Here is a 25,837-nt window from a genome sequence, read left to right as displayed (position 1 = left end):
AACATCAATGCTTCCCGATTTGTGCCTGTCAGGCTTGGGAAGATCCTCGCTGCTGCTGCCAGGGCTGATCAAGGGCTGGAGCAATTCCATTTGCCGGGCTGTTCCTCTGCTTCGAAGGATTGGGGAACACAAACACTTTTGGGGGTGTTCAAGAATGCATAATATGAATATTTCTTGTGTCGTAATGTACTATGGATCAGTGCTTTAATCCACTGAACTTTCCACCCTCACCATCGCTTTGGTGCGGAAATTTCAGTTCGCGAGAATGAGGCACTAACAGTCTCCTTGCCCCGCTGCCGCTGAATCTCCTTGATTCCAGTGCGGTCTGTGACCGTAGTCGCATTGATAATGTTGTCGAAATCCTCGTCCTCGCTTCCAGCGGAGCCAGATTCGGCATCTGAGTCCACATACACAGCCTCTGGCCGCGCAATCTTCTCCGGTTGCTCCTTCTCCAACGCGGGTGGGTTCTGGAATGCTTTAGAATCAAGGATCTTGCGCCGAATCTCAGCCATCTGTTCTTCGTCTTCGGAGTCGTCAGAGATCGCAAACGGATCTTTGTCTGCCTCATCTTCGCTTTCTTCCTCGCCCTCGGCCTCGCTGCCGTCCTCTCCGCTTTCGTCTTCGTCTTCGTCCTCGGAGTCTTGGGCGGCGGGCTTCCGATTGGTATTTCCGACTGTCCACATGTCGTCTCCTCCTTCCACACGGCTATCCTCGTACTCTTGTTCAATCTTAGCAAGCCACTCCTCTTCCGTCCGCTTCACGTCTTCTTCTGTCTGGCAAGCGGCATATCGGCTGAGGAGTTCGGAGTTGATATCCAAAAAGGCTTCTCCATATCTGAAGTTCTTGAGGATCTCCCTGGCCCAGTCCTCATGTCCGCAAATGCAGAAACAAGCCGCGAGCGCTTCGACACAGTTCAATCGCCAAGGCTTGCCGTAGTTGACGGTGTTGGCAGCAATGAGATAGGGTACTATGCGTTTTGAAAGAGTCAGTTCAAAGCGACGTCTTGTACCGCCCTCGCGCAACCTCATTCACGTACGTAGTCGTTCGCATTTTCCACCGATTCGCGACCAAGGCACTTCCTTGACTCGCACCCAGGAGCACTCCACCACGGCTGCGCCATGTTGTTCCATAAGTTCACGGTCGGCAGGGGATATGACTTTCTTCGCATTAGGCCTGGTTGTCCAGCTGTTAGCAGGCGAAGCACAGAACGAACAAGCGGGGTGCGCATACGAAACGATCACGCCAGGAAATCGCTGGCCAATATGAAGCTCCCGCATCAATCCCAACTTCATCAACTTTTTCCCCGAGCATCGCTTCGGGTCACAATGTCCCATGTCCCAGCAGGCCGCTCTGAAAGCAGGCCGTGAGGGCGCAGCGTCGTCGCCATCGCCATCGCCGCGGGGCACCGGTCGGGGGCGGGGGTGCGAGGACTTCTTGCCTCCCCGTGAGAAGTTGTCTTTTTTATGACGGACCATGACAGAGAACCAGCAAGATGAGAACAGAGAAGAATTTGGGATCGTTGAGGCTCGAGGGTGGGTTGCGTTGGGAGTTCCAAAAATTTCCAGTCGAAGCATAAGCGCCACATGTGCAAGTTACTCCGCCCGCCCTCCTCCAGTCTCCATCAAACTACACAACTTCCAAGGTTGCGGGGGCAGGGCTTCTTCCCACATCGAACTGCGCGTGATAACAATCCGCACTCCTCTAATCCAACCTCTCCGATCATTTCCTTCCATCATTCCCCCACCGTCACCCTGGAGGCTGCTTCCGCACGCATGGCGGCTAGGGACCGCTTTGGTGCCTATGCTGAGCCGGGGCTATCACCGCTACAGCGGGCAATTCGTGAGCTAGGCCCTCCATCCTTGATACTGCGAACCGACAAAGGTGGCTTTCTGACGTCTATCATTACCTAGGGAATGCATGTGATCCACAAAACTACGAGCCCAATCTGGCCCTGAACCTCGAAGTCGCGGACCTGATCAACTCCAAGAAAGGCAACGCGTGAGTCGCAGGCGTGGAAGCACCACAACATCGCGCAATGCTAAAACTGTTGTTTCCTTTTGCAGACCTCGAGAATCCGCCGTCGAAATTGTCCACCTTATCAATGCTCGGAACCAGAATGTCGCGTTGTTGGCTTTGGCGGTAGGTTGATCCGATTCGGGTGTAGATGGCAGGCTGGCGCAGGGATCAGGCTAACTGTGCGCTTTTCCACCCAATTAGCTCCTCGACATCTGTGTGAAGAACTGCGGATATCCCTTCCATCTCCAGATCAGCACAAAAGAGTTTCTGAATGAATTGGTCCGGAGGTTCCCCGAGCGGCCGCCTATGCGCCCCTCACGGGTCCAGCATCGCATCTTGGAGTCGATCGAAGAGTGGCGACAAACCATCTGCCAAACTTCGCGTTACAAAGAGGACCTGGGGTTCATTCGGGATATGCACCGCCTTCTTCTCTACAAGGGCTACGCATTCCCGGAGGTTCGCCGTGAAGACGCAGCGGTGCTGAACCCGAGTGACGTAAGTGTTTGGATTCTACAGTCGCGGGCATCGGACAATAAAACTGACTGCATTCCACCAGAACCTCCGCTCGGCCGAGGAGATGGAGGAGGAGGAAAAGGAAGCGCAATCTGCAAAGCTTCAGGAGCTGATCCGGAGAGGCACGCCCGCAGATCTGCAAGAAGCCAATCGGCTCATGAAGGTTATGGCCGGATATGACAATCGGCATAAGACCGACTACCGAGCAAAGGCTGCAGAGGAAGTCGCCAAGGTGCAACAAAAGGCTAAGATCTTGGAGGAGATGCTGCAGAGTTCGCAGCCTGGAGAGAGTGTTCCTGAAGGCGATGTCTTTGAGGTTAGTATTGAGAACTTCTCCAAGAAGTGCGCGTGATGACTGACCGACTCCATGTTATTAGGAGCTTGCAAATGCTCTGCAAAGTGCCCACCCCAAGATCCAGAGGATGTGCGAGGAGGAATCCGAAGATCCGGAGGCTGTTCACAAGCTGCTGGAAATCAACGACAGCATACACCGCACCATTGAGAGGTACAAGCTGGTTCGCAAGGGTGATTTCGATGCGGCATCGAGAATTCCGAAGGGAACGCTGGGCACCACGACCGGGGTGTCGAAGAATGCGAACAATGAGCTCTCATTGATCGACTTTGACCCCGAGCCAGCAGCCAGCCCGAATGGCAATGCCCCCGAATCATCATCGCAGGGCGGTAGTGCGTTGGATAACGACCTTCTCGGGCTCTCCCTTGGTGAAGAGGGTCCAGCTCCTGGTGGTGGAATCTCTCTGGGAGCTTCCAGTAGTCAGTATCCGATGACCCTCCGTTAGAATGTGGTAACTAACCATCCATCTTAGTGGGTTTCCCTCCTCTGCAAACTGGCCCATCCCCGCCTGCGGCATCTTCCCAACCTCCGCAACAAGCACCTGCTGCGTTCAAGCCCAACTACGACATCCTCGCTTCCATGACCTCCTCACGGCCTAACTCCCAGTCGTCGACTCCAGCCCCGGGAGCCTCTTCCCAAGTCCGCTCAACGGCGACTCCGCCGCAGGCAGGCGATCCATTTGCATCGCTGGTCTCCGCCAGCCCTCGCCCGACATCCGGAGCCTTCCAACCGCCCGCTCCGCAAGGCCAAGCCGCGTCCGCTCCGTACTCGTCCTTATTGGACTTGGCGGGGGCGCCAGTCCATCTCTGCAGGCAACGGGACAGGCAGTTGCAGCCGAAGATGACGAGTGGAACTTTGCGTCTTCGCTACCGCCAAGCAATGCTTTGCCGACGACGAACAAAGTGCAGGTGCTAAACTCGCAGCTTCGTATCGACTTCGTCGCCCGCCGGGTGCCAAACTCGCCACGCCAAATCTACATCCAAGCTGTCTTTTCCAACACGACCACCCAACCCATTGGAGAGCTGCACTTCCAAGTCGCCGTTGAAAAGGTAAGCCCCCTCCCCACCTCCTCTTCCTTGGCCTTTGTGTCGGCCTTGCTCTCCACTTGATTTGGCTAATTGGTCTCTAGTCATACACCCTACAGCTCCGCCCGCAGTCCGGCCGAGATGTTGCTCCACAGCAGCAGTATGGCGTCAAGCAGGAGATGGTTCTAGATGGCATCGACAATGGAAAGGGCAGCTCGGTGAAAATCCGCTACAAGGTTTCCTATAAGTTGGGTGCCGAGGCTCGAATGGAGCAAGGCATGGTGCCGCCGCTCGGGATCTCCTAGGCACGATACGTGAGACTCTCGACGCAAGCTGCCTTCTCTCTAGGCATTTCAGTGAACACCGATGGTCCCACAAGGTGAATGATCTGAGACTGTGTGCCTTCGCAAAAGACCATTTCACCGCAACCGGAAATCCTTCGGTGTGTCGGAACCATGCCAGTTTGGAGTGCTTCGGGGCGCGCTTGAGGGTTCCTTGACGGGCCTCGGGTATCCCTCCTCCACGGCCGCCGTCGGCTCCCTCGGGCGGCTTCGTCCTACTCGTTCCACTCTCCCCTATGCTCTGATCTACCGCTTCACCCTGCTGTTATGTCTTGCCGTATTCTCTTCATTTCGCCCTCTTTGCAAACTTAGCGTCCGCCCTCAAGCTGTTTATAAAGAATTACATTTGTGGACACCCGCATTGCTTCCACCGAATACAAATGCCCTTAAAAATTCTTGCCGCTGTCTCCAACTGCAGCGCCTACACATGTATCGTAGCTCCTCTCAGGCACCGTGCCAAATACGCTTCTCCAATGCCTCATCTCCCGAACCCGGTGTGGTGTCCGTCCCGGAAATTGGATGGGCACTTACCTGGGGTTCAACGATCTGCTCCCGAAGCTTTCCATCCATCCGACCCTACCCAAACCTGGCCCTACAACGTGTCCCAAAACAAACTCAAGCTCAAAAGCTTAAAGCACAATACGAATGCTACGTCCAAGGGGATTCGTCCTCGCACTTGTTACCAAACACCGTGGCAGCAGGAACTCCTGCCTTTCTGAGAAAGACGTTGCGTCGATCACGCCGATCCGGCACTTCTCGGAAATTCTCCCTCGAGCTGGAGTGGATGCATCACTGTACTGCAGCCCTGACATGGTGCGTAATCGAACGGCGCCATCTCCACGTTGGCTTCATGGCTTGCTCAGAAAGTGGCCCAGAGCCGTGCCAGATGGCTTCGCCCACTGCTTGTTCTCGCCTATTCACTTGGCGAGGTGGAGTGGCGCCGATGATACTCCGATGCGAGCGATTCGAGCGATTCGAGCGATTCGAGCGATTCGAGCGGGCTGATATTACCCGGTTGGGGTATTCATGAGCAAGCTTCGATCACAGTGTTCTTCTGCCAATACCAATTTGTAGGGTCCTCCGGTGAGGCCATCGTGCCGCCAGTCTTTTGATCGTCCACTTATCGGGGCTGATTGATCGGCGGTGGAGACGATCGCCCGCGATAGACTTCGTGCTCCACTATTCTTCCGAAGTAAACGCCCGATCTAACGAGATCTCGGACCTCTGCAGATAAAGGATTTGCGGCTAAACTACTGCGCAGTGATTCGGCACTACCGAAAATTCCATCATACTCGCTACACCCTACCGATTGCTATAGTTATGAGCAAACTATACTATGGTACAAGCCAAACATGTGAAGAGTTCGGGCCCATCCGACCTGCCCGAAACGACAAGTGGCGAAAGGGAAGGGTGACAAGAAATGGCCCTCGTTTCTCGACGACCTCTTTACTCAAAGCGGTTTAGGCCCGGCCGGATGAGCACTTGCAGCGGCCAGCAGCGGCTGGCTGTCAAGTCTGGGGTCCAGGCCATGGTTCCCCTCCAAGGGGTGGCGAGCCCAACAGCGAAGCGATGTTCCGCGTGGTATTAGCCATGGGAATTGGCCAGGGAGGCTTGCGCTGCAGATGATGACAGGCTTCACCGCTTGGCTCTAGGCGAATTGCAGCCTGGGTGCCTCTGGGTTCTGCATGGCGGCGCTTCTAGATGGTCGATTTCTTCGTAAAACAAAGAGGCTAACCATTCATACTTTGGGCTATGGGCAGTCTCCAATGTACTCCAATCGAGAATCTGTGGCTATCTGGGCTGACGGGCGCATTCATCGCTCCCGATAGGCTCTCTGCAGGGCTAACTGTTTAACGCTCGGGCTAGCGCCGACGCTCTGTTCTCTTCAAATTCCAATACCTCGCCGCAGTGGCGGTGCGGGCGAGTGGAATCGAGATCCGCTCTATCAATGTGCGGTGGCTCCCGTTTCGGAGCATTACTGCAAAGAGAGAGCATCCGACGAGGATCCATTGGGATGTGAGCTCAGATGGGGTGATGGCTTGATGTGTAGATTTGACGCTAAGCGTAGCCGATCATCGTTGCTTCATTTCGTGTCCTCCCCGAAGGTCAAATCTCCGCGATCGACCTGGACTGTGCAACAGACCGCGAGCCTGTGCGGGTCGGGCTGCAGGAACCCTCGTGTTGGTTGGGTAGGCTGGATTGGTTGGACTGTCGTGGGCTGGTCGGTTACCATTCAAGCTGTGCTTGGCGGCTCGATACCAAAAAGTAACGTCTTCCACGACGGATTGGGTCACGTGGGGGGGTTGTACAACCCTGCAGCCGAAGACTCTGCAGAAGAGAGCCCGGAGACTCGATGCCAACTCCCAATCTCAATCGAAATCCCGAGATCCTGCACATATATCGAACAACAAACCCGCATTGGGAAGATCTGCACAGTGGACAGTCACATCGCGGGGGAGTGACGCTTCTCCACTCCCGGTGATACCAGCGCCGGTCTAGGCCTCCCTTTCTCCCCTCCACCGCAGCAGAGCTGTTAGTCGACCCCCTCCCTCAGCCTTGCCGGAATATCTCCCTATCTCGGGGGGCTCAGTAATCCCCGGGGGGATCCCAGCAGCTGCAGGCAAGTGCAGAAAGCGAAAACCAGTCTGCGGGCCCTGAAGTCGCCCAGGAGCGGCGAATGGCATCCGGTGCCAACACCACTTATCGTTCGTATTTGCTGGGTCAGCTCTGTGGCGCCATAGAACGGACTCGCCGTTCAAATGGGCGCCCCTCCCCCCCCAACCCCCAAAGCCCACCAGGCCACCCTGGGCCGAACGGGGCAAAGGTGCGGCGCGTCCATGGCTCAACCCAAACGAGACTTTTCTCGGCGTCCAAACTGAGATCGCCCCGAGTCCCATGGATCCGCTCGAGCAAGCTTCTGCGAGAGCGCACTCGTCCTGACAGCTTGCCTCCCCCCTCCATGGAAAGTCAAATTGGGAAACGGCTCTCCAGGGTACTGCAGCACTAGGGGAAATCAGTGGACAGCGCCTGGGCCACGCTATTCTTATTTAACATGCTTCCCCCTCCTCCTCCTTGGTCCATCTCTACCCCTCCTCACTCTTCGACTGGCTGTGTATATCATCCCTAGTTCTGATCTGCACTCATCCTGGCTTTTGGTTGATCACTTACTCTTACCCACTTTTCTACACCCGAGATGATGGTCTCGCCTGATCTAGACCAGGACATCTCTCCTATCCCCCGGTCTCGGGAGGAGAATCAAGAGCGGTAAGTACCTACCTTTTTCTTGTGATGGAGACGATATCGCCTCCATTGAGCCTCTTCGGTAGTAGAAACAGAGAGAGAAGAAATAGGACTAACTTCTTCCCCAAGAGCCTTTATTGCTGCTTCGCGGCGAAAAGATCGCAGTCTGGATGCGCGGCTGGAATCTGCCAACCGGGCGTCGATGCTGCACAAGAAGCGCACCGGCAAGGCATTCCACATCACCAAGGAGATTGTTGAGAAAGAAGCCATGTACGAAGAGGTCGACGAGCGCTACCAAGAGAAGCGGATTCGCATGCTGCAAGCACAGAACATGCAGATCGAAGAGCAATTCCACCGCCACCTGCTGGCTGCCTTTGCAGCCCGAGCCAACTCTGGATCAACAGCGTCTTCTATTGCCAGCCGCCGTGCCAGCATCACCCCGCGTGCATCCGTTGATGGCGGCTCCTCACGTAAGATGAGCCTGGACCTGTCGAATCTGCGGTCTCCGTTCCCCCGAGGGATGGACTCCAACTCGATGACCAGCCCCATGACTACTGGCGGGGGCTACATGCTGTCGCCCACAACGACATTTGACTCTAATGCCCAGTCGTACATGAACTGCATGGACAACTCTCATAGCTTTCACTCCAACATGGCTACAACCGCAACCTCATCGGCTCAAATCCCGGCCTATGTTGCGCAGACCCCTGCCCCCACTTGGAACCCACAAATGGGTCCATCCTGGGCCCATATGCAACACCAACACCAGATCCCCACCCCCAACCAGACGCCCACCGACTCGCAAGCCGTGCACATTTGGCAACAGCAAATGATGCAACAAGCCCAGATGCCCACCGACGCTGCCACCACCATCCAGATGCGACAATTCCGAGACCGACTCGCTTCCGCGCCGGAAATGCCTGTGCAGCACATCGCCCCGCCGGCCGCCCCGGCCGCGTCCATATCCGGCCCCAGCGGTGGCCTCGGCCACTCCCGCGGCCAGTCCCAGCCTAGCACCAACTTTCACAACCTGCATCTCCTCACCCAGAGCACACATCTAGCCCAGATGGCTCCGTCGAGCACCAGCTCGCCCCGGATCGAAGCGCTATCTGCGGAGACTCAGTCTACACCCGACTTCTGCCCGACTCCCCACACCCCTCTGTCTCCGACTGCCCTGAGCACGGCACAGGGCGTGCCCGTGGTCAAGCAAGAAGGGGACGGGGTGATGGTCTCCCATGAAGAGCTGGACCCCGACTACAATGAGTTCAGTCAGTTCGCCTTGGGACTCGGGGGCAACTCCTCCCTGCAGGAGAGGGAGCCTTTCGGGTTCGATGAGTTCGTCGCGCTGGATGATTTTGGTACCGTCTCCTGCTAATGTCCTCACTGTCGGTTCCCCCTCCCGCCTCCTTCTTACGCTTTGTCCTCTTGTATTCTTCTTTTTTTTTTTTTTTCTTTTTTTCATCATTCTTTGCAGTTATTCTACCTCTCATTATGGAGGGGGCTACTTATTATGATTCCCCAATCTAACTGTATATGACTGCGTTGGCTTGTACATTTGCTTCTGTACCATACCTTTTCTTTTCCATTTCCCCCCCTCTGATCTATCATTTCTATCTACCTTCTTTCTGACGCCACATTGGGGATTACGTTGAAACGGTTCACGGCCGGGCGTGTTAACTTTCACGCGACTCGGGATTTGGGCTTATGATTTGCAATTGGAAGGGAAAACGAGGGAGGGGCTAGGGCGTGCTCGATTCCATTTGCGAACTTTCAGAACTTTCAGCTAGTCCCAGGGATGCGCGACATCCATGTTGCTAATTACTTTACCATCTACTGTCACGAGAGACGAAATTTCACTTTGAACCTATACCATTTGAAAACTGGAACTGGAACTGCGGCTTTTCTTTTTTGCCTCTCCCCCATCCTCGTCCTGTCCTTCTATTCGAGCTCCAAGTGTGCTCCCATGGTTTGGCCACCAGGTACTACCTTTCTGCAGTTGCATTCGCCGCAAACAATCCTCGCAGTGCCTATTCCGGCGACTATCCTCTCGTCCCAGTCGCTGCGCACTCCACTGCCTTCCCCACTGCGAGCCACTGACCACTAACCTCCTCCCACGGGCCGTGCCAGCTCCAGCTCCAGCTCGAGCTCCAGCTCCAGCTCGAGCTCCAGCTCCAGCTCGAAGCTCTAGCTCCATTGCTGGCTCTCAAACTCTGCTTTCCGATCCCACAGCTCATGTCGGTCTCTTCTTCTCGTCACGACTCGTGAAAGCTCTGGTAACACCCCGACCACCGTCCTCCACTTTGGGCCCTCGCAAGTAACCTACTGGAATGGTCGCGCTCCCGCTCCACCCTCGTCTAACCTTCCGACCCACCGACTCTGACATCACCCTCGTCTTCCCCACCGTGACTTCAGATTCTCCAGTACGTAGCCACGGTCGCATGGAAACAGGTACTTATGTCACACGTATAACCGAGCAGCGCTAAGGAAGTCTGTTGAAACATGTAACTTTTTTCCCACGTTCCCGCGCCCAAGGCTCCACTCGAAAAGCGGCTCGTTTGCACCGATGTGGCTTCGTTTCGCCTTCCCTCATGGACTATAGGGGTGTTTGGTCGTGTGAGGGGGCTCCCCGCTTGGCTGCGGAGCTGCTCGTATTTACGCTTCGCAGGATACTGAGTAGACTAGGTCGGGCGCTACTTATGAGGTCAGTTCCCGTGCCTTGCAGAGTTGGGGGCGCAGGTCTAGGGCCCATTGGGTGATTGATGAGCGCGAGGCGTTCCCGAGGGAATGGATTCGGTTTCTGCAGAAATGTGCTGTGCTAGCGTGTACTCTGTCGTGACGAATAATCATGGCTGACGGTTAGGGTCACTTTCCCGGGCGCCTCTGCGATTTTCCGAATTTGCGATTTTGCAATTTTACTTCCCTGGAGGAACAGACTATGGTGTGCAGAAAGAAGAGGTACGAAACAAGTCAAAATGGGGAGGACTAAGTGAAGTTCCTCCAGCACCGCAAATAAATTCCGCCTCCAACTAGGACTAGAACTACCTGCATGAACTAAAGAACCATGCAAATTGCGGGGTTAAGGTTGCAGCTTCCGCACGGACCGTCCATCCGCATCGGGCCTAGCGCGGCCCTGCGTACCCACGGCTCTTCAACGTCGCTCGCTCGTGGCCGCCACCCGATAGGCCGATAAGCCGAAGATCAGACGGGCGTTTGGCGGGTCGCGGTGGAGCAGACCCAGTGATGGCCAGCTGCAATCGGCAACCCCGTGCATGCATGCGGGCGGGTGATTGGCATCGTGCGGATGCCTTTTCCGGGGTTCCCGTGGCTCCCTCGGGGACGGGGGATCGGAGCCACGCATGGTATAGCTAGAGAAGCGGAGGAGGCGAGGGTTGGTACCTTGCTTGCCGGATGTCTACGATCTGACTGAGCAATTAGAAATCATGGTAGTTGCGCGTCAGGATGGCGTGAGATTTGGGCCGGATAGTGGGTGGCCTGAGAGTCAACGCGGGCCTAGACTGGGTTTCTCGCTGATATCCTGATATCGCTGCGCTGCTATAGCGAGTGGAAACCATTGAAACCGTGCAACCCGTTGAAACCCGTTGAAATCGGCCTGTGCAGCTGCATGCTGCAGCCATCCGCTACCTTGTTCTCGCTTCTTTCGAGGCTCGAGACCTGTCGGGCTAGACCATGCATAGCCGATATCATTCCCCTATCTGGCTTGCCATTCTAGACCCCCCCATCGCGTGCTGCCGTATAGCCCTACTCGATACGTCTTTCTATACGCTTTCCTCCTTCCTACTCGGTCGACGTGAGATCCTCCCAGTAACCTTCGCGCGTAGACCGGAAGCCCAGCCACCATTTGTCGATATATCCACCAAATGAGAACCCGTACACAAGTCCATCATTCGGACCTGACCAACGCCCCAAAACCGGGGGCAAGGCTGAGCCCTCCGCATAAAGAACCCGGCCAATCAGCAGTTTCATCACACGGCGAGGGGAGAGGGTGGGCCTATCTTCAGCAGTGCCCAAGCTTGGGTCGTCCCAGCCGAAGATGGCGGAACATAGCGAAAAGACCGGGCTAGACTGGCCACCCATTGCGGATTGATCCAGGGATTGCATGGGTCATTTAGGATGTCGCTTGGGGGTCCTTTCTCCAGATTCCAAATAGTGGCTGAGGTTGGGCCTTAGCGCCCCAGGCCTTGCCAAGGGTCTGAGGCGGGACTAATTGATAGGCTATCAAAAGGGTCTCGCGAAACGTTGCTCGATGGAGTATGTACTCTGAGACTGTAGATGAAAGGGTAGACCCTGAACGGAATTTTTTTATCAGCTCATACTAATCTATACAGCGCCTTCGCGGCACACTATGCACACCATGCAGCATTGCGCCGTAGCCAGGTCATAGTCGATCTCTCCCGTAATATGACTACACTACAACTTCCCAATGTAGTACACTAAAAGGCCGGGAGACAGGTACCAACGATGAACTCCCAGATCATATCTGCCAATCCGCGCGAGAACCCATCCGGTTTACACATCTTGCAGCCCATGCCCGCAACGGCAATGGACAACCAAGATAACGGAGAAGAGGAAGACCGGTGGGCACGGCAGAAAGGAAATCCGGAATCTGGTGTGGGAGGGATGGGGGGCATGCGCGAAGGCAAGGCAATTGACATCACAGCGAAATCGGGCGGAGGGAGACTGCCAAAGAGGGCGCTGGCCTAGGCCCCCACAGGAACCAGAGCCAACAACAGTCCGTATGCTCATAGGCGCGATCGGGGCCGAGGTCTCGTTCTTTCGACACCCAAGGCTATCTCCAAAATCCGTTGAGCCCGAGGCCAATACTATGTCCGACCCAGCACGACAGAGGTCGGACTTGCCACGAGGGGCCTGATTACACGGGTGCGGAGAGTCCCAGAGGTCCCAGTCCACGTCTAGGCAAGTGGGTTAGCCATGGTCCAGGAATTCCCAGATCGGGAAATGCTATAGATAGTAGATCGACTCGGCCAAACGCCGAGTCGCTTCCATTGTTCTGCTTTCTGTGTTTATGGACGAGGCTGTTCCAACGCCCAAGGTGGGACTTTGCCCCTTGACAAATTCGCGGATGCATGTAGAAACCAGAAACGAAGAGATGCTATCCATAGTGGAGAAGGACTCTGCATAGAGTAGTGATAGGGGTGAGAAATGGGGGCTAGCCTCGGCCCCAACTTTGATCAACGAAAAACAAAAACAGGCCTCCCGAAAAGCACCCGTGGACAAAACGCCGGGAAAATCAGGGCAGGGGAGACGCCAAGCAGTGACGACGATCAGACTGCGATTGTGCTGCACAAGAAAAGGAACCCATGTGCAATAAGAAATGAACAAGGTCCATGGTATTACCCAGACTAGAATACGGAAAGAGTATGTCTCGTCGTGGCATTGAGGGTTCCAGAATTGGTAATGGATTTCATCCAATTCCAATTTCCCTCTCCCCCTCGAGAGATGCCGCCAACCCTAGACACCGCCCCGACTAAACAGTTCTCGGCCAATCTCACCGCTACGGCGGACGCTCATGCTGGAAGAGCTGCTGCGGCGTCGGCGTCGGGATTCGGCCGGATCTGCGGGACTAAGGCCACTGGCACGAGCGTGCAGATTCAAGACATCAGTCAAGCTAACAACGCCAACCAGACGCCCAGACAAGCGGGCGCCTGGCAACGCTGAGGCAGGGATTGAAGGCGCGAGTGGCGGGGTAGCTCCACTTGATGAGACAGGTGGGAATGAGGTTGTGTATAAGGTTGGGAGATAGGGTGTCGCCTGGCTGGGAGGCTGCAGAGGGGGGGGTTGTCGGCGGAGGAAGAGGCGAAGGGGGCGGGGAGAGTGCGTTGTGCGATCCAGTCGTTGCGGAGGTCACCGGCGGTGTAGCCAGGGGAATATGCGCACTGGAGTGAGAGGGAGTTGGGGGCCCTGACGAAGATGGAGACATCGGGTCGGTCACCCAAAGTCTAGCCGAGTCAGTTTTCTCTTCATCTTTCTCTTCTGGAAAGCGAGCTCACCGATGTGATCGCGTCGCCACCAGCTTAGCAACTGTGTGGGCCAGTGTCGAGGTAGGATTCACATGGAAGACGGGGAACGAGTCTTTCCCTTCGATCAACCCGCGTGTAGACAAGATCACCGAAATGAAGTGCGTGCAGGTATTTTGAAGAAGCGGCAGCGATGAAGACCGTGTTAAGAGCTAAAGAAGATTAGCCAATGGTCCTTCGAAACAAGGAGGTCAGCCTACCTTAACATCGGTTGTAGAGATATTGCCAATCACGTTCAAGTGATTGTCGACCACAACAAGCGAGGATATACCCTCGGTATTCATCACTTGCAAAGCTTCGCTGAGGGGTGCATCACCGCTGGAAGTATATCAATGGTCAGAGCTATTTCGAGGCAGCAAGGATATCTTTTAGAGAACCCACTTGATGGAGATCACGTCGTGTGATCCGATCCGCAAATTGTTGAGTGCCTGCGGGTAGAGCTGCTCGATCGCAGGGAAGCTTCGCCCATTCTCCCAAAGGAACTTCACCAGTCGGAACTGACTGAAAATACCAACCACTTCCCGGTCATTGGACTCCTTGGTGACGACAACGCGATGGATACCACCACCGAAGGTCTCAACCGCTGTGAGAACATTTGCAGACGCCGGTAACGTAACTAGCGGCTCTTTCTCCATGCCCAAGCTCTTGACATCCTTGAGGGGGATCTTCTCTCCATCTCGAGCTTTCTTGGCAAGCTCATCATACGAAGTGCGGTAACCTTCTGGCGGGGAGGTCAACCCCGCTGCCAGGAGAAGATATGTGTTGAGATCGGAGTAGTCAAATGTAGCAACGGCATAATTGTGTTGAGGACTGTCGCGGATGAGAAGGACCGGGGCACCGGAATCAATCAGCACCTAAGTTGCGTCAGTTTCAAAACGACTCGTTAAAAAAGTACCGCGCCAAAAAAACCCACATTGGTTGCCTCTTCAATGCCCGTGTCCATCTCGACAAACTGCAGGTCCTCCGGACTAACCAGCTCCCCAATGGAGATCTCTCGCCAGTCCCGTCCAACAAACGCGGAATCAACATTCTTCGGCGGTGGGGGGTTATCGATCAGGCTCTGGATAGCGGACTGCGTGAGAGAGGGTTGTCGCCGAGACCGAGGCGAGCCCGGCGGCCCACGCAGCGTCTCGCTCAGGCTCTGGCGATGTTGATGATTGGCAGGAGGCATATGTGAAACGCGGAGCTGGGTCTGGCTCCGCGAGGAAGGGGGATCGGTGCTGGATCGCGGGGGCGCCGGCGCGCCAGAGTTGTCGCTGGGATTGGCAGAGGCGTTGAGGGAAGTGTCGGAGCCTTCGCGGGTTAGCTGGCGGTCTGCCATTTCCGATCCTGTCCGAACTGTCCGGTCTGACAAGAAATTGAGCCAAACAGCGAGCAGCGTGCGAAGCAGTTGAGAGTCAAGGGAGCAGGTGACGCGGGGGTTGGGCGGGCTTGCACCAATCAGCAGCCGCTGGATTCCTGACATCATTTGCTTATGTCAGTATATGTGCCAAGACATCCTAAGACATATCCAAGTCGGCAGATATCAAACGCCAGGAAAGAAAACAAAAGAAGAGGGTGAAGAAACAGACGTAGTGGATTTTGTAGTATCATCGGGACTCACCCACGGCTTCCTCGGTTTTCAAATCTCAGAGCGGGACATGAAGCTGAAAGCCCACTGCCTCCCACTGCACATCAATAGGAGTGCCGCTTAGTTTGCCTTTCGTATTTATCCAATACTAGCATATCGTAAATTTGATTATAACCCACACAGACGGATCTGGTACGTTTATTACCATGAAGTATAGGACAAGTCGTCAGCTATATTGGACATTGTCTTGCATTTTCGAAAAGTTACGAAGTGTTAGAACGGCTTCAACTAAGGTGATATCTTCACTGGCATCCTACAAAATCACATTCCGAGTAAATCACCCAGTACATCTCCCATATCCCTCCTCCCTCGTTCCTTCAGTATCCGCTTGCTACCACTCCGAGGCTGGTGTTCCTCTGGCTGTGCTCTTTTTGTGGCATTCCGTTGAGGTGCCCGAGTAAAGAAGAAGATAGACTCTGCTGCGTATCGTGCTCGCCTCTCCATTGTACCAGTGTCATCGCAATCAAGACCGCTGAGATCAAACTCCATAATTGGGATGGCTGAACCTAATATGGGGGGCGTTGACTTCGAATCAATGTCTTCAGAAGTCAGGACATCCTTGTAGACATCTAAAAGTGATCCCAGTCGTTTCAATGCGTCTCCTTTTTGCGGACCATCTGAGATCCAATCGAGTCTTTGAGCATTCCATCCTGCCACTTGAACTCCATGTTTGGTCCTGGCCGTGGGCTGACCAAACTCTTGCGTAAACTTGCGACAGCAATACACAACGACAAGCTTTAGGCGTGGTAGTTGCTCCAGCATCCAGAAAACCTGATGCGTAAGGTTGTGCTGCTCATGGATTCTCAGAACTTGTAGGTTCTGTAATGTTCCTGTAGCCTGTGCAACTTCGAGCCAACTGCGCACAATTCCATCTTCCAATTCTGCCCCATTTTCAATGCCCATGTCGGAAGATATCTTCGGAGCCCGCATATTTCTGTTGATTTCGAGGGCCACCAAGTTTTTCTGGTTGCTGATATCAACGAGGTCAGTCACGGTGGCATGGACGGTAGAAAGAGACAAGACGGCGCGCCAGTGGCATGCATCGCATTTCATGATATCCAAGTACCCCTTTAGGGGGCTTTTGGGAAAGTCGGTCTTCAGGGAATAGAACGGGCTAAGCCGGGGAAAGTCCTGTGGGTATCTCGCCGTAAAGATCTTCCACATGTACAGCGTGTTTTTATCCCTACAGGTGTGATCAGCTATGAAACCAAAGGAGCAGTCGAGTTTGATAGCAAATGCCTACCTTCGGGACAAATATTCCCAGAGCTCTCTCGCAATCATCCAAGGAATATTTTCAAATAGCTCGGGCTTTACTGCTGATTGGTCCATAAAGAGGCATCGGGTTGCCGTGTCCTTCAGGGATGAGGCACCGGCTTTCTTCTCTTCATTTCCGCCAAGCGGCAGAAACGGGCTTTCATGGTACCAGTGTGGCCCTCTGGAAAAGTCGTGCTGAGCCGATGGTGATTCGAAAATAATTGACATGGTGGAGAGAGGCCTGGTGTGAGAACGATGGTGATCAAAGTTGGCTTTTGTACACAACCAAAGCAATTCATGGTAAATGGTTCATGGCCATATTATGGCTGTCTCTCATCTCAGCTCGGGGTTATTGGCATCGCGCAGTAGACGCGTCGATAGACGCGTTCACAAGCATCAAATGTTCCCGATCGGGAAATGTGCAGTGTCGCACGTGACCTAATGTCAATTGGCAGCATGTTCAGCCATATATAAATACCAAAAAGGAAAGCCATCCGGCGATTGAAAGCTGAAAGTATAAACCAGCTCTGTGGCACATTCAAAAAATGTTCTAAAAAATATATGAAGAAAAAGCCCGCGATATGAGCGTAACAAAAAGCCGGCCATGCAATACTTTACCTATATTAGGCAATTATACCCGACCCTACGCTTAAACTCCAATATTGAAGCATTCCACATTTCAAATATTGGATTATCTTAAGATTGATGCAGACTTCTCCCCATTACTGGGTAAAGCTGGTTAACATTGTCACCTAGATGCACTCGCGAAACTTCATGCCAACCCAAACGCCTGTAGATAAAATCCACTGGTCTCTCGTCAGCGTTCACCTCATCATCGATCTCAAAAACACGAGCCTAGCTATCCCGTATTCCCATTTCCGGTTTCCGGTTTCCCCAAAGGTGATACGTCTAGTCGGTGTCTAGAAACGCAACAAGAACACCAATTTTCGAATCACTTTTGGGAGCAGCAGCACGCTTCCCACCGAGGCTGAGAGACCAGAGAGCGAGACGATGCCCCCGTGGTTGACAACATATCCCTTTCCATTATCGATGAGGTTATTCTCCGGCAATTGAGGGCATTCATCGCCGGCCATCAGCTGAGTTTCTGCAAATGGGGCACTTCTTCATACTTGCTTGGACCGATTTCTGCAGCTCAAATCTGTGTTATTTCTTCTTTGCTTCGAAAGGAACTTCAATTGAGTTAAAATTAGCATCGGCAAACCTCAAAAGGCATGGTAATATGTTGGTCTACAATTGATGTCACAACGACCACTGCCCGGCGTCATCTAGAGATCGTATATCGGCCAGAAGTATATTACGGATAGCAGATCATAAAAACGATAACAAAAAGTTCATAAAAATAAATCACGGTTCGTGCACCGGGTTTTTCCAAACCCGGAAGCGATACACGAACACCTTAAAATGAAAGTACATACAGGGGAAGCAATTCGTTACAAGCAAAAAGGGAGGAAAAGGCAAACTTATTCCGGATCCCAGAAAGGAATGGCCCGGTAGCCTTCGCTCTGGGGGCATTCGCTTCCAGCAGCGATTTTACATCACATAAAGGAGGTTCGTATCTGTCACGCAGGGTCAGCTATGCATTTTCGCGGAACTGACAAAAAACAAGAAAGGCTTGGACTGACCTAGAGGGTGACTGCAGCTCAGCTGCGGCTTTTGGGAATATTTGGACGCAAGCTCGTCACGGATGCTGTTCAGCAACTGGACATAACTTTGCTGGGGGTTCTTCCGCAGGGCAGCGATAAAGGCCCACGACATGGCGCCGGTGGCCTGGCCGGCGATCTGGGCGTCCTGACTGGTCTGGTCGTCCTTGCTGCCAGACCACATGATGACGTCCGCCGGGCTGGTCTTGGTCTGCTTGTTGCGCTCGTACACATCGTCGCCCTTGGTGGCCTTCTTGAGGAAGCCCATGGCGGTGGACATCATGCCACCCATGTCGCCCCGCGCGTACGCCGACACTACGCCCAGAAGACCCTGGCCGGCCTCCTTGGCCAGGTTGGGCTCCTTGAGCACACCAGACGTGGAGTAGATGTATGGAAGATCCAGGGCGGAGCCGGAGTGGCACGAATCGAAAATGGCAGTCAGACGAACTCCAGGGCGCAGGGTCTGGACCATGATCCGGTGCATCTCATCATCAACAATGTGGCCGGCAACCCGGAAGTCTACGGGATAGATCACTTCGTCGTATCCATCATCCTCGTCGCCGTTGAGATCTGGTGTCTGGCCACCATGACCTGGTGAATTGTTCGGTTAGTCTGAACCCACATGATGCCCGTTGCCCACCAACCAAACTCACCAGAATAGTGGAAGAACAGCGAATCGTTAGGCTGCGCATCCTTGACCAACCAGTGCATAGCACGCAGGATATTGGCCTTAGTCGGTTGGCTCATGGGATTCTGCTGATCATCGGTGAGGAGGACCATGTCTTCGCGAGCATAGCCGAAGTTCTGGTTTAGGTAGGTCGACATGTTCTTGACGTCGTTGATGCATCCCCGAAGCTGACCCTTCTGGCCGAAGTAGTTAATTCCAACCAGTAACGCCTTCCGCTTACCAGTGCAGCGCGAGTACTGGAAGTTATACCCCTGCGGGGCGCCGTGACCGAACGAGACTGGAGCGGTGGGAGGAGCTTGCGGACCTCCGCCGGATTGGTGGCCATAATTCCCTATATATGGAGGTATTAGTATATGTCAAGAAAGAACCTTCGAGGCAAAAGCGACAGGGTGGTTCGCGAACCTGGTTGGCGTCCACCTTGACCTTGGTACATGGGCTGACCACTGGGCGGCTGTTGGTATCCAGGCGGAGGTCCTTGCTAAATACGGGCGACAGCTGTCAGTGATTCCGCCAGAATATCACGAAGGGAGTACATCATGCCACGTACATTATAACCGTGCGGCGGCGCGGGCGATCCGTAGGGCTGTTGCGGCGGTTGCGGTGAATGGCTGTATCCGTACGGGTTGGACTGTTGCGGCGGCGGCGCCTGCTGTTGGTAGGACTGGCCGGGATAACCGCCATAGGACTGTTGGTGGTGATGCATCCCTCTGCGATGCCAACAAGGCTTTCGTTAGCTCTCTGGCCCGAACGAGTGTAGATGAAAAAAGGGACAAATCGAAGCGCGTACGGGTACTGCTGCTGCGGGGGGTAAGATGGTTGAGGCGGGGGGTACCCCGGGGCGCCTTGATACGGCGGGTAATAAGACATGACTGAGGGAAACCACTCAGAAACGGGGACTTCCACGCGTGTGGGGGGGGTTGTCAAAGAGAAGTGCAAGAAGCACGAGGAGGTTGGGATGGAAGATGGTGCTTGGATGTGGAGAAGGGCGATTCGCAGCAAAACAGATCGGAGGTACGGAGAGGTCCGCCAAGCCACCAGCAGCACAGCAACGCGAACGCGAAGGATAATGAAGCAAGTCGGAGTGAACGATATATCGATAATCAAACCCCCCTCAACCCCCCAGAAAAAGCAGACAATCAATGCAGGAACGAAGACCAGTGAGATAATGTCACTCTATCGCGGGCCGGATACGCTGATCAACCACGGAAACTTTGCCACTTACAAAAGCCCAACTACTGTAGATGACGATCTGAACCCTATAAGGCTGTTCTGGCGCTGATTTGCGATATTTTGGGATGCAAAAGGGGGAAAGGTAGAAGAGCAAAGCCTGGTTCGTGCCGTCTGACTTTATATCTGACATGCAGTTCTTTGGCCATCGGCGGCCCCGAGAGGCCACCCCTGCAGCCCCAAAGCCCACGACCCGCCGAGCAAGAACGAGCGAGGATTGGGCCGTGGGCTTTCAGGTGGGCGCTCCGAGGCTATGAGGCGCATGCTCCTCCTGTATCTGTGGATCCGGGACCGGGCGGGTTTTTGGAATTGTTTTGTGAGTACAGCGCGCACTGCATTGATGTAGTTACTTTCTATGCTTGGGCCATTCGCGGTTACACAAAAAAGGCTTGCCTCCCAAGGCACAGATCACATCCTAGTAGCACGTCCTACACCGAATGTGCGCCTCGATGGGTCTAAAAATTCCATAATCCCGATCGTGGCAGGTAGGAGACCGTGGGTCAGTGGGTGCCGCCAACAGGAAGGGCTTCTGGTCGTAGAGAAAGCCATCTGATATGCGCAAGAAGCTCCCAGTAGTGCGTGACTCACAAAAAGCCTTAATTGATGGACCCTCGTGGTGGGCTGCCGATCCATCAAATCTATCGCCCGCATTCAACCGATCGGGATTCTAGCAGAAGCAACGATACGTTCTGGCAAGCAAAGAGGTCCTATAACTGAGTATGTACTGCAGGAGACTATGTCAAAGCCTGAATATGAGTATGTCTACCACACTGCTCTCTTCTATGGCTCCCTTCTTCTTCTTCATATCGCGCAGTCCTCTTCCCCATAGTTCAATCAACACCGGAGTACAGGCCCACCGGTTGCTTCCTTTTTTACCGGATTTCGGTTCATTAGAAACTCTCCAATCCTCGTTTTTCCTTATTCTGTTCCCAGGGTAGGTGCCTCATGGACCGTCATCTTCTCGTGGCATTAAGTCGTCTATCAGCGACGAGGCATTCCACGGCCACGGCCCCGGAGGGCCCGCTGGCTTGCACCCGGCGGAAGACCGCGCGAGGGAGCGCCAGGCTGGGCAGACTCCTCGTTCTCTGTTGGGGAAAGGGTTCGTTAGTCAGGTACGACACAGGGCGGGGGAACAGGGACATGATCGATAGATCACTTACTGATCGTCTCATCCACACTCAGGATCAAGCAGGCGGCCTCCACGGCGGCCTGGATGGCATTGACCTTGACCAAGGTGGGTTCCCACACAAAAGCAACCATGTTGTCACGGACACCCTCATTGTCGAAGTCCACGCCAGCCCAGACATTGCCCTTGCGGTGCTCCACACGCAACCGGTTGAGGATATCGGTGGCGTCGAAGCCAGCGTTATCGCAAAGCTGGCGGGGGATAACCTCCAAGGCCTTGGCGAAGGCCTTGACCACAGCCTGCTGCTTGTGCGGGACATTGCGGTCAGCAAAGCCATGCAGGTAGCTGGACAGCTCCATCTCGGTAGCACCACCACCAGCGACAATGGTGGTGTTGCGCAGAGCGCGCTTGACAATCATGATAGCGTCGTGAAGACTCCGCTCCACCTCGGCAATGAACTGCTCAGCACCACCACGCAGCACCAGAGTGCAAGTCTTAGCAGCGGGGCATTCGGAGAAGATGTTGAAGCGCTCTCCGCCAATCTGGCGCTCCTCGAATGCGCCGCAGGTACCGAGGTGGCGCTCCTGGATGTCACTGCAAGTCGACTGGGTTGCGGCACCGGTGGCCTGACAGACTCGGTCCATATCATCAGAAGCAACACGGCCAGCACAGAAGATGTCCCGGTCCGCAAAGTACCTATATTGAAAAGATTATTGTCAGCAACAAGCACATGAAATAAAGGCGATCTTTGAGGATACGCACTGGGTAGCAAGGTCACCAATGGGCAGCTTGCTGAGCACAACCTTGGCGCCAGTCTTGTGGATGGCCTCCAGCTTGTTATAGATGATCTGCCACTCCGCATCGACGATGGCCTGGTACTCGGAGACTTGCTCCACGCGAACCTCCGCATTATCCTTCTCGCTCTTCAACTCTAGCTCGACGTTCAGACACACAATCTTGGGGTCCGTGAAGAACTTGGGTTGCTGCTCAAAACCAGCGTAAGAGAAGGTCTTCTTGAAAGCGACACCGTTGACGAAAAGGGAATCCTGGAGACCACCGCCGGTCACCTTCTTCACACCAATCAACTTCTCGTTCAGATCATCTTGGTCCAGGGAAAGCACCGCGTCCACAACCACTACAAATCACATCGCTGTCAGCCACCAATCCAAAGAAGCTACTGGGGGGCGGAACACTCACTCTTCGTAAAGAATTCCGAATTCCGCTTGATGAGCTTGCTGTTCATGGCGGTTCCTGCTAGCCGCCGGAGGGTCACGATTTTCTTGTCCTCGTTCTCTGCGGACTCGATCATGTCCACCGCAATCTCTTTGACCTTGTTGACCGCCATGGCGCTAGCTCTCCGGAGACCCTTGATAATGGTCTGCGAGCTCACACCTTGCTCAACAAGGTCGCGTACCTCCTTGAGAATCTCGCCGGCCAGGACAACCACGGAGGTTGTTCCATCACCGACTTCGGCGTCTTGGGATCGGGCGATGTCCGTAAGGATGCGGGCGGCGGGGTGCACAATATCGAGAAGCTGTCGGCCAAGTCATACGTCAATAACCAGGGTTCGGCATAGTCATTCGACCTCCTGTCAAAAAGAATTTTCCGTACCTTCATCACGGTTGCTCCATCGTTGGTAATGGTCTGCTTGCCATTGCTGTCAACAAGCAGGAGGTCACCACCGTAGGGGCCCAGGGTGCTCTTGACTGTCGACTGCACGGCAATACATGCGTTGATGTTGGAAATGATCTGACCCTTGCCCTGGGAAGCGTCGGTGCCTGTATATTCAAAGCGACAATGGTTAGCATGACTCGATGCATCCCACCAAACTGCCCGGGGGAAGCGAAGCACACGGACCCTCCTTCAGCACGACAATCGTGGGTGTCTGGCCGGCGAAGGCCATGGTGTAATCGAAGCGAGGACCGAGACCGCTTGGAAAAGAGGATGAAATTTCAAAGGAAATGGATTTGGTCCAGGTCGATACGGGGGAGTCGGAGGGGTTTCGCTGATCTTCGACGGCCAAAATTTCCCAGAGCTTCCATTCCCCCCTCAGAACCCCCCGACAGCCCCAAGGCGGTGACCAGACGGCCACCGCACTATGCACTAGTACGCCTATACTAAACTACGGTTTCCCCTATTTTACCGTGCAGAATTCTATTGGATAATTGTCAAATAAATTAGGAAGATTGTTCGTATTGGTAGGATGACAGGTATGAAGCAACCAAGAAAAACCACAGCATGCAAAGATCCAGCTTTGACAGCCATGTCTGACTTGCCACGAGTACATCCGTCTCAGTATAGGAACAGTTAGATCCGAAACCCGCCAGAGTACATAGAAAAGAAATGCCCAAAAAGTTACAAAGAAATAAAACCGGCTCAGGTAAAGTCATAATTCCCGTCCGATGGGCTGCCATACTCATATTTAGCGAGCAACTCGGCATCATGCTGTAAGTCCTGGTGTGACGATGGGTTCATCAACCCAAGCACCTCTTGTCGGAAGGGATCAGAGCCATCGTCCACCATCATCTGGTAGGCATTGCTCGCGGTGTGGTAACGCATGGCGTCATCAAAGTTGGACATGTTCATATTGTGAGGGCCCGGAGCAAATGCGCCAGCCATGGCGTTCTGCTGTTGGTAGCGCCGCAGCTGTTGTTGCAGCTGCATGATCTGAGGGTCCAGAGGCATTGGGTTGAAGCTGGCCATGGAATGAACGGCTGTGGGGACATTTGCAGACCCGGGAGGATTGATAAACGGATTGTGGCTGGGGGGCTGGTCGGGTGCTTCGTCCATGGCCTGCGGAATTTCGGTCGGTACATTGGTGGGAGCATCAGACGTCTCGGTTTCATCGTGGTCCATCGTGTCTTCTTCTTCCAAGTCGGGTGCCTCGACTGAAGTCGACTTGTCATCATCCCTGGTACCAGGTATTGGAGGCGCTTTGAGAGTCTCCTTGCACTGTGGGCAATCTCGAATCACTCTGTTCACGGTCTCCTTGATCCGCACCCAGTGATACTTGACCGCAATTGCAGCAGTGGTCTTGTTAATTCCCGCATGTTGTTTCAGGTGGACTTCTCTGGCAATTTCATATTGCTGCTGTGGATCAGACACAACCTCTTTGTCCTTTAGCATCAGTTTCTCGGGTTCGCCATTGTCTCCGCCAATTAGCTTATAATGAGTAGCCGCACTGCGAAGCCGACTCTTCTCGGCTCGATCTGCTCCCCGGGGGTATTTAGAGTGCTTCAGATAATATCGAATCTTCTCAAAGCGGTCTTGTGATACCGAATCCTCGCCATCTAAACTGAGGCCACGGCCGTAGATGATTGCATCAACGAATTCTCCTGGTTGCGATTTGAGCTGGCCTCCGCCGGGAACTCTTCCGATCCGCTTGAAGCCTAAAGAATCCCATAGACGACAGGAAGCAACATTGGTTTCATAGACCAAGTTGAAGACAGCATAGGTGTAGCCCTGTAATATTCCCAGCGTTAGAAATGATGCGAGCATGAGTGCGAAGAAAGTATGGCAAGGTACTCACTAGGCGGGGAGCCCACTCAAGGTATGCTTCGCCCATCAACCTACCTACACCCTTGTTTCGAGCAGCGTCCGTGACAATAAAGGTGCCGTTACAAACATGGCTACTACGACCAGGGTAATTGGGTCGAATATGGAAACCACCCAGGCAGATCTTCATCCAGTTGGCTCCAGCTCGGTCCATGGAGTGTGTCTGCTCAACACTCTGGATGTCGCCGAGCAGCATAACCACGCCGAAATTAGAGAACCAATATCGTCCAAATTGGGCCAGCGGTATAGGCTCCGTCATGGCATAGGTATCTCCCTTTTCAATTTCTTTGTTGAATTGGTCGGAGAGATACGTGAGGAGCGATCGGGGCACATCGTCCGCTGAGGCGAACGGCATCAGCGTTGCCACAGTCACCCGGTCCCGCAAAGTTACTTGTCGAGGAGCCAGCGCCAGGGGATATTCCAGCTGCTCAGGGCCCGTTGGAACGGGCTCAGCATCACCGTGGACTTCAGACATCTTGGTATAGTAGCCCGGCAGCGCTGATCACGGGACTATTGCCATATTAGTCGGGGACTCTCTCATCACATTTTTGGAACCGGGAAAGGGGCGCCAGGGGATTGAAGGCACCAGGGGGAGCGCCATGGCTATCGCAAGCGCAACCCCCAGCCAAGCGAGTCGCTGGGGACGCAACAGGGGTCTTGGTCACTGACATTCTGCACTGCTTCTAGAATCTCGTTGATCGCACTTCGAGGACCGCGTGAGTATTCTCGAGTCCGGAATGGCTGCAACGCAAGTTGCAGAAGCCGTGGTCCCCGCTGACTCATCACAATGACTTGTCCCCTGAGGTCAGACATCTCATATTCTGCCTGCACTTTCAGGCGCCAAACTTCCCTTTCTATCTGAGAGATCGTCGATTGACCCCACCTGGACTCTGCATGCCTGCCTCTTAGGTTCGACGTGTCTCCTCCCGGCCATCGGGTGGAGCTCCGTTCGACACCAACAATTGCTAGCCAGCTTCAATTTGGCGCTAGTGCATTGCAGACCGGAACCATATTGGAAAATATGACGGAGTAACTGCTGCCTGACCGCTCCCGCGAGACCAGTGCCTTGTTGCGGGGCATGGCTATATTTATTCCCTTGCTATGTACCTGAATCTTCTAAACGCATCACTTGAGCACGCCATTTCACAAATTG

The 25,837-nt window shown here is 54.1% G+C and overlaps 10 protein-coding genes across 10 annotated transcripts; 3 read left to right on the top strand and 7 right to left on the bottom strand.

The window, feature by feature from the left end:
* Nucleotides 1–227: 227 nt before the first annotated feature.
* On the bottom strand, nt 228–1,475 carry N7482_008478 (ribosome biogenesis TSR3 family protein; the record flags this gene model as incomplete). The annotated part of the gene is made up of 3 exons (XM_056690602.1): nt 228–967; nt 1,037–1,173; nt 1,231–1,475. The coding sequence occupies 3 exons, from the start codon at nt 1,473–1,475 to the stop codon at nt 228–230; spliced, it is 1,122 nt and encodes a 373-aa protein (XP_056540367.1).
* Nucleotides 1,476–1,583: 108 nt separating this feature from the next.
* Nucleotides 1,584–4,211, top strand: N7482_008477 (VHS domain protein; the record flags this gene model as incomplete). Its single annotated transcript, XM_056690601.1, has 9 exons — nt 1,584–1,839; nt 1,911–1,998; nt 2,064–2,139; nt 2,218–2,511; nt 2,573–2,845; nt 2,907–3,300; nt 3,354–3,520; nt 3,583–3,930; nt 4,011–4,211. The coding sequence occupies 9 exons, from the start codon at nt 1,584–1,586 to the stop codon at nt 4,209–4,211; spliced, it is 2,097 nt and encodes a 698-aa protein (XP_056540366.1).
* Nucleotides 4,212–7,440: 3,229 nt separating this feature from the next.
* N7482_008476 (uncharacterized protein) lies at nt 7,441–8,862 on the top strand (the record flags this gene model as incomplete). Its single annotated transcript, XM_056690600.1, has 2 exons — nt 7,441–7,511; nt 7,617–8,862. The coding sequence occupies 2 exons, from the start codon at nt 7,441–7,443 to the stop codon at nt 8,860–8,862; spliced, it is 1,317 nt and encodes a 438-aa protein (XP_056540365.1).
* A 2,124-nt stretch (nt 8,863–10,986) lies between these two features.
* Nucleotides 10,987–11,606, bottom strand: N7482_008475 (uncharacterized protein; the record flags this gene model as incomplete). Its single annotated transcript, XM_056690599.1, has 2 exons — nt 10,987–11,167; nt 11,287–11,606. 2 exons carry the CDS (start codon nt 11,604–11,606, stop codon nt 10,987–10,989), a joined length of 501 nt encoding a protein of 166 aa, XP_056540364.1.
* A 360-nt stretch (nt 11,607–11,966) lies between these two features.
* Nucleotides 11,967–12,209, top strand: N7482_008474 (uncharacterized protein; the record flags this gene model as incomplete). Its single annotated transcript, XM_056690598.1, has 1 exon — nt 11,967–12,209. One exon carries the CDS (start codon nt 11,967–11,969, stop codon nt 12,207–12,209), a length of 243 nt encoding a protein of 80 aa, XP_056540363.1.
* Nucleotides 12,210–12,977: 768 nt separating this feature from the next.
* N7482_008473 (CBS domain-containing protein) lies at nt 12,978–15,008 on the bottom strand (the record flags this gene model as incomplete). The annotated part of the gene is given in 6 exon segments (XM_056690597.1): nt 12,978–13,221; nt 13,233–13,465; nt 13,537–13,695; nt 13,744–13,861; nt 13,925–14,397; nt 14,457–15,008. The coding sequence occupies 6 exon segments, from the start codon at nt 15,006–15,008 to the stop codon at nt 12,978–12,980; spliced, it is 1,779 nt and encodes a 592-aa protein (XP_056540362.1).
* Nucleotides 15,009–15,434: 426 nt separating this feature from the next.
* Nucleotides 15,435–16,655, bottom strand: N7482_008472 (uncharacterized protein; the record flags this gene model as incomplete). The annotated part of the gene is made up of 2 exons (XM_056690596.1): nt 15,435–16,356; nt 16,417–16,655. 2 exons carry the CDS (start codon nt 16,653–16,655, stop codon nt 15,435–15,437), a joined length of 1,161 nt encoding a protein of 386 aa, XP_056540361.1.
* A 1,362-nt stretch (nt 16,656–18,017) lies between these two features.
* On the bottom strand, nt 18,018–19,479 carry N7482_008471 (caspase family protein; the record flags this gene model as incomplete). Its single annotated transcript, XM_056690595.1, has 3 exons — nt 18,018–18,679; nt 18,742–19,107; nt 19,263–19,479. The coding sequence occupies 3 exons, from the start codon at nt 19,477–19,479 to the stop codon at nt 18,018–18,020; spliced, it is 1,245 nt and encodes a 414-aa protein (XP_056540360.1).
* A 1,505-nt stretch (nt 19,480–20,984) lies between these two features.
* Nucleotides 20,985–23,032, bottom strand: N7482_008470 (chaperonin-containing T-complex subunit CCT7; the record flags this gene model as incomplete). The annotated part of the gene is made up of 6 exons (XM_056690594.1): nt 20,985–21,088; nt 21,164–21,825; nt 21,892–22,264; nt 22,327–22,663; nt 22,741–22,907; nt 22,987–23,032. 6 exons carry the CDS (start codon nt 23,030–23,032, stop codon nt 20,985–20,987), a joined length of 1,689 nt encoding a protein of 562 aa, XP_056540359.1.
* A 473-nt stretch (nt 23,033–23,505) lies between these two features.
* On the bottom strand, nt 23,506–25,159 carry N7482_008469 (putative histone acetyltransferase Spt10; the record flags this gene model as incomplete). Its single annotated transcript, XM_056690593.1, has 2 exons — nt 23,506–24,591; nt 24,659–25,159. The coding sequence occupies 2 exons, from the start codon at nt 25,157–25,159 to the stop codon at nt 23,506–23,508; spliced, it is 1,587 nt and encodes a 528-aa protein (XP_056540358.1).
* Between the last annotated feature and the right edge of the window lie 678 nt (nt 25,160–25,837).

Source organism: Penicillium canariense, assembly GCF_028826845.1.
Source record: "Penicillium canariense strain IBT 26290 chromosome Unknown utg000006l_segment0_segment0, whole genome shotgun sequence".
In the NCBI taxonomy this organism is placed as follows: Eukaryota; Fungi; Ascomycota; class Eurotiomycetes; order Eurotiales; family Aspergillaceae; genus Penicillium; species Penicillium canariense.
The sequence above is the reverse complement of the archived record's forward strand: the minus strand, read 5'-3'. Positions and strand labels throughout refer to the sequence as shown.